General features: G+C 44.3%; 1 protein-coding gene across 2 annotated transcripts in view; it reads right to left on the minus strand.

Moving 5' to 3' along the window:
* Positions 1 to 6,674, minus strand: part of LOC143296059 (ciliated left-right organizer metallopeptidase-like) — a 42,407-nt gene extending 35,733 nt beyond the window's left edge. Inside the window, exons 1-3 of one of the 2 annotated variants that reach the window (XM_076607810.1) lie at positions 6,523 to 6,674; positions 3,654 to 3,717; positions 1,823 to 1,981 (exon numbers count right to left, since the gene is read on the minus strand). In XM_076607810.1, coding sequence (XP_076463925.1) covers positions 1,823 to 1,949 — 127 coding nt within the window. In that variant the 5' untranslated portion in view covers positions 1,950 to 1,981; positions 3,654 to 3,717; positions 6,523 to 6,674. The remainder of the gene's footprint in view (positions 1 to 1,822; positions 1,982 to 3,653; positions 3,718 to 6,522) is intronic. The other variant, XM_076607809.1, reaches the window with a different exon arrangement.
* Positions 6,675 to 6,782: the final 108 nt, after the last annotated feature.

A 6,782-nucleotide genomic window follows, 5' to 3' on the forward strand; every position in this document is an offset into this window, starting at 1 on the left:
TCCATGAAGGCATGCAGGCTCGAGTCCAGGACAATGGTGAAACATCTGCTGCTTTTCCTGTCACAAATGGTGTCAAGCAAGGCTGCGTCCTGGCTCCAACACTGTTCAGCCTCATGTTCTCTGCAATGCTTACTGATGCCTTCAGAGATGGCGATGTTGGAATTGGCCTAAAGTACCGAACAGATGGCAAGCTGTTTAACCTCAGAAGGCTTCAAGCAAAAACGAAGGTCATGACAGACATCATCAGAGACTTTTTGTTTGCTGATGATTGTGCCCTCAACGCTGGATCTGAAGCTGACATGCAACTCAGCGTGGACAAATTTGCCACTGCCAGCAGGAACTTCGGCCTTACCATCAGCACGAGGAAAACTGAAGTTCTCCATCAGCCAGCCCCAGGGAAACCCTACGTTGAGCCCAACATCACAGTCAACGGTCAGAGACTCAGTGTGGTGGAGCGGTTCACATACCTTGGCAGCACATTGTCACAAAATGCGACCATTGACGATGAAGTGAACGTCAGGATTGCAAGAGCAAGCGCAACTTTTGGTAGACTCTATGCAAATGTCTGGAACAGAAGAGGCATTGGTCTTGAGACCAAACTAAAGGTGTACAGAGCAGTAGTTCTCCCCACACTACTGTACGCCTGCGAAACTTGGACAGTGTACCAACGACATGCCAAGAAGCTGAACCACTTCCACACAACATGCCTAAGGAAGCTACTGAACATCAAGTGGCAAGACAGGACCCCAGACACGGAGGTGCTTGCAAAAGCCACCCTTCCCAGCATCTTCACCATCCTGATGCAGTCCCAGCTTCGCTGGGCTGGACACGTGGCGCGCATGCCAGACCATCGGCTGCCCAAAAGGCTCTTCTATGGCGAGCTGCAACAAGGGAAGAGATCACACGGAGGTCAGAAGAAGCGCTTCAGAGATACTCTGAAAGTCTCTCTGAAAGCGTTTGATATCAACCCTGACTCCTGGGAGGAATCTGCAGCGGACCGTGACAAATGGCGCACTGCTGTGCACAAAGGTGCCAAGTTGTGCGAGGCCAACAGGACTGCTGCAGCTGTTCAGAAGAGGCAGGCCAGAAAGTCACGGGCAAACAAGCTCCCTGACAATGATATGCCTGTTCTTGTCTGCCCCAACTGTCAGCGAACATTTCGTGCGCAGATTGGACTATTCAGCCATCTGCGCACTCACAGATAGATTCATGAGCATCCCCCCCCCCCCCCACCACCCTCCCCCCATCCCCGAGCTGGATGACAACGATGGTCATCATCGATCTCGATGGACACACACCACCACCACCACTGTAATAAAACATTTCAAAGAAACTCCTTCTTCTTCTTCTGCGTTCGTGGGCTTCAACTCCCACATTCACTCGTATATACGTGAGTGGGCATTTTACATGTATAACCGTTTTTACCCCGCCATGTAGGCAGTCATACTCTGCTTTCGGGGGGGTGCATGCTGGGTATGTTCTTGTTTCCATAACCCACCGAACGCTGACATGGATTACAGGATCTTTAATGTGCGTATTTGATCTTATGCTTGCGTATACACACGAAGGGGGTTCAGGCACTGGCAGGTCTGCACATATGTTGACCTGGGAGATCGTAAAAATCTCCACCCTTTACCCACCAGGCGCCGTCACTGTGATTCGAACCCGGGACCCTCAGATCGAAAGTCGAACGCTTTAACCATTCGGCTATGGCGCCCATCATTTCAAAGAAACAAAGACAAAGAAATGAATATGCAAAAAAATTCTATTTCTTTTTTTTTTTCTTTTTTTTTTTTTTGAATCAAACAAACAAACAACTGACCTTTGTGATGAGACAAGCTGGTGCTGCGATGCGTGGATGCGATGTCATCATGTATGCACCTCGTCCATGCCCACTCCGTCACCATTGCCCACATCAACATGGACAGGAGCCAGGGGACAGCGGGCATCCTGTGGGTTGTCTTTCACATCATCACTCCACCTGTTTATAAAAGAACAGAACACAATAGAATAGAATAGAATATGTCTTTATTGCCAAGTGTACCGGGGTCACAAGGAACATTGGGAGGGGGGGATAGTACATAACAAGATACAAACATAAATCGAAAATCATACACAAACACAGACACAGTAGAAATTAGGATACATACAAGTGCATATCAATATAAAAACTTGTGCATACTCACACATGCACGCACTGCACACACACACACACACACACACAAACACACGTATGAACAAAAGCTGCATATTACATGCAGATGGGGCTGATGACTAGATCTTTCGGTAGATGGCTGACTACAACAGAAAGAATACAATAGGACAATAGTATAATAATAGGACAATACAATATAATAACAGGACAGTACAATAATACAATAGAAAACAACAGAATATAAGAATAGTATAGAACAGATCAGATGATGATGATGATGATGATATGGACACTTATATAGCGCATATCCTCGGTCGGAGACCAAGCTCTAAGCGCTTTTACAAAACCTGGGGTCATTTGCACAACAGGCTGACTACCTGGGTAGAGCTGACTGACAGCTGCATTTGGGCGCTCATCATTCGTTTCCTGTCTCATTCAATTATATTTCAGTCACGCACACATACACACTCAGATGGGCAATTAACATTTTATGTGTATGACCGTTTTGTTCAATTACCCTGCCATGCAGGCAGCCATATTCCGTTTTCTGGTGTGTGCATGCTGGTATGTTTTTGTATTTGTATTTCTTTTTTGTCACAACAGATTTCTCTGTGTGAAATTTGGGCTGCTCTCCCCAGGGAGAGCGCGTCGCTACACTGAGAGCGCCACCTTTTTTTTTTCTTTTCTTTTTTTTCTTTTTTTTTTTCCTGCATGCAGTTTTTATTTGTTTTTCCTATCAAAGTGGATTTTCCTACAGAATTTTGCCAGGAACAACCCTTTCGTTGCCATGGGTTCTTTTACGTGTGCGAAGTACATGCTGCACACAGGACCTTGGTTTATCATCTCATCCAAATGACTAGCGTCCAGACCACCACTCAAGGTCCAGTGTAGGGGGAGAAAAGAACGGCGGCTGAGCCGTGTTTCAAGCCAGCACACTCAGAGTCTCTTGCTTGTTTCCATTATCCATCGAACGCTGACATGTACTATACAATCTTTAACATGCATATTTAATCTTTTGCTTGTGTATACACACAAAGGAGGTTCAGGCACTAGCAGGTCTGCACATATGTTGACCTGGGAGAACGGAAAAGTCTCCACCCTTTTCCCACCAGGTACCATTACTGAGATTCAAACCTGGGACCCTCAGACTGAAAGTCCAATGCCTTAACCACTTGGCTATTGCACCCATCTGAATAGAAAAGAACAGAATAGAATAGAACAGAACGGAATAGAATAGAATAGGTCTTTATTACCAAGTGTACCAGTGCCACAAGAATATTGAGTGTGATAATAGGTAAAATACATGAATCAGAAATCATATACAAACACAAATACGGTAGGATTTTAGACACACATGCATATGCTCACTCACACTCATGCCCACACCCACACACACACAAACTCACAAACACACACACTCGCATGCACACACACGCATCGTGCACACACACACACACACACACACACACACTCAAAGCATATAAATGCGTGCACTCACTTGAATATACACCACACCTCGATCCTTCCACAGGCTGGGCCATCTGTCACCTCGATGCCATCACCTGCACACAACATCGCTACGTTCATCCTAGCTGTCACTCATTCATTAGCATTTCTTTGTTAACCCCTTGGCTGCTGAGCCCTGGTGAAACTAGATCAGTGCGGCATGAGTTAGTAAAGTGCACTCACTACTTGTCATGTATTTAACAGTGGTGTGACTGGGTTCTGTTGAACTAAAGCAACACAGTCCCATGAGGAAACAGTCCAAATACAGAGTGGTTACTGCCATCCTACCCTGTAAGGTGTAAGCTAACCATGTCTGATCTCACAAATATTGAGTGGTGACTGATATCCTGACCTGTAAAGTGTAAGCCAGCTATATCTGATCTCACAAATATAGAGTGGAGACTGATATCCTGACCTGTAAGGTGTAAGCTAACCGTGTCTGACCTCACAAATATAGAGTGGAGACTGATATCCTGACCTGTAAGGTGTAAGCTAACCGTGTCTGACCTCACAAATATAGAGTGGAGACTGATATCCTGACCTGTAAGGTTTAAGCTAGCTGTGTCTGATCTCACAAATATAGAGTGGTGACTGATATCCTGACCTGTACGGTGTAAGCTAACCGTGTCTGACATCATAAATATAGAGTGGTGACTGATATCCTGACCTGTAAGGTGTAGGCTAACTGTGTCTGATCTCACAAATATAGAGTGGTGACTGATATCCTGACCTGTATGGTGTAAGCTAACTGTGTCTGATCTCACTGAGGTGACAGTCCTTTGCTGATCAGCATACTCTGGCAGCAGTCAAGAGGTTAACCTCCATGATTCACTAGATAAATATATAACTCACAACAGACATTCCAGAACACAATACAGAATAAAAGCAACAACAACAACAACAAAACAAAACCAAAAAACAAACAAACAAAAAACACAGCACATTCAACACAAAAGAACAAAAACAACTAATATGACCAATATTGAAAGTAAGCAAAACAGTGACAAAAGAGTGTAAGAGAGAGAGAGAGACAGACAGACAGACAGAGGAGAGGGAGACAGAGACAGAGAGAGAGGAGAGGAAGACAGAGACAGGGTAGATAAGAGACAAGGGCAAGGGCACAAACAGAAATCAGAATTAAATAATACAGATGAGGGAGTGGTATGTAAACAGAGGAGCTTGTGGTCAGAGATGGTTGCAGAAATTCTAGATAGATATTATTCATCTTGTAATGAATCAGATAAGAAACCTTTATTACAATACTATACACCCAGCACTCATTCATCACAGCTAGATAACAAAACACATTTATCATTTCACATCCTGTGCAAATACAGCCCTCAATATGCAGTATGGGTCTCTATGAAATCTATCATTAAATTTTGCTGAATGAGCACACACACACACACACACACACACACACACACACATGAGACATATGTACCAATTTTTCAGTTTCAGTTTCTTCAGGAGGTGTCACTGCATTCAGACAAATTCATACATGCTACACCACAACTGCTAGCCAGATGCCTGTTCAGCACATTAATCAAGCCTCAAGTGCATGCATATATTATATATACAGTTTGTGTACCTATTACAGTGGATTTCTTCAACAGAAATTTGCCAGATCACAACACTTATGTTGTCATGGGTTCTTATTCAGTGCACCAAGTGTGTACTGAACACAGAACCTCAGTTTCTCGTCTCTTCCTAATGATTAGATGCACAGTTTGATTTTCCAGTCACACTTGGGAGAAAGGGTGCGAGCAGGATTCGAACCCAGAGCCTCACAGACACTCATGTGCAACAAATCATTTTGAAATTGTCATTTTTCTCTTCTTCATGTGTATGCATGCAACACCCATTCCAAGATTACGACATTCGTTCTCCCATTGTATTCTGTCACACACAATGCGGGATGGTACCCAAAGGGGGTTTTAACATTAATAATAATGATCCACCAACCATTCTGTCAGTCTTCGGTGGACATGAAAAGGGGGTGGAGGGGGGTGTGGGCCAGAAGAAGGGTTGGCTGCTGGTGGCTGTGGATGCTGTGGCAGTGGCGTCCACCATATTGTCTTTGCCCTTTTGCCCTTTTCTGAAGAGGGGGTGTGGGAGGGGTTGTTCTTTCAGAGACTGTTTTTTGTTAATCTTGAATTCTTCACCTGAAGTTTTCAAAATATGCGCCGCAATCAAAAGCTATCAATCGGGAGCTGACTGACCAAGTTTCATCTTTTACAAAGTGAGAGGGCAAAGAGTCAAAATGTGTGAAATGTCCAAGGATCTAAATGGGGAGTGGAGGCATGAAAGTAAAAAATCAAGCCTACTTTCGATATTTTGCAGAACTGCCACCTATTCATCCCAACAAAACGAGTGCTGAGACAAAAGGCAGAAAAGTACCAAAGTGTATCTTCCCTATCAAGAAGGAAGGAGGCAGAATGGTTAAGATGCTCATCTTCCAATACAATGAGTCCATGTGGGTCTATGTTCGAATCTTGCTCTCGTCCTTTCTCCAAAGTTTGACTGGAAAATCAAACTGAGCGTCTAGTCATTTCTATGAGAGAGAAACTGAGGTCACATGTGCAGCACGCACTTGGCGCACTGAAAAATAACTCATGTCAAGGAGAATGTTGTCCTCTTGCAATATATGTTGCAGAAATCCACTCTAATAGGTAAAAAAAAAACATATATGTAAGCATGCACTCAAAGTCTGACTAAGTGCAATGGGTTATGCTGCTGGTCAGGTATCTGCCTAGCAGATATGGTGTACCGTATGTGGATTTGTCCGAACTCAGTGACGCCTCCTTGAGAAACTGAAAGTGAAACCTCCCAATCAATATTTCGGGAAAGCCCAGACTGACGTTGAGACTGATCGCATTTGTGGTCGTGGAGTCGCTGTTGTCTCGATCGGTGACAAGACTTGATACGGGACGTTCTCTTGAAAGTGTTGAACCAGGGTTGGACAAGATGGAAAGCCGACAGACTTGACTTCTGATTGTTGTCTTCGTCGTAGACTTGGTAAGCCCGCGCCACTTCCGTTTGCGTGCGTAACCGCCCTTTTGTGTAGCAGTCCTTTACTTTGAATCCACAACATGTTTACAGTAATCTCCCTTAGAAACAC

This window comes from Babylonia areolata, chromosome 21 (genome assembly GCF_041734735.1).
Source record: "Babylonia areolata isolate BAREFJ2019XMU chromosome 21, ASM4173473v1, whole genome shotgun sequence".
Taxonomy (NCBI): domain Eukaryota; kingdom Metazoa; phylum Mollusca; class Gastropoda; order Neogastropoda; family Buccinidae; genus Babylonia; species Babylonia areolata.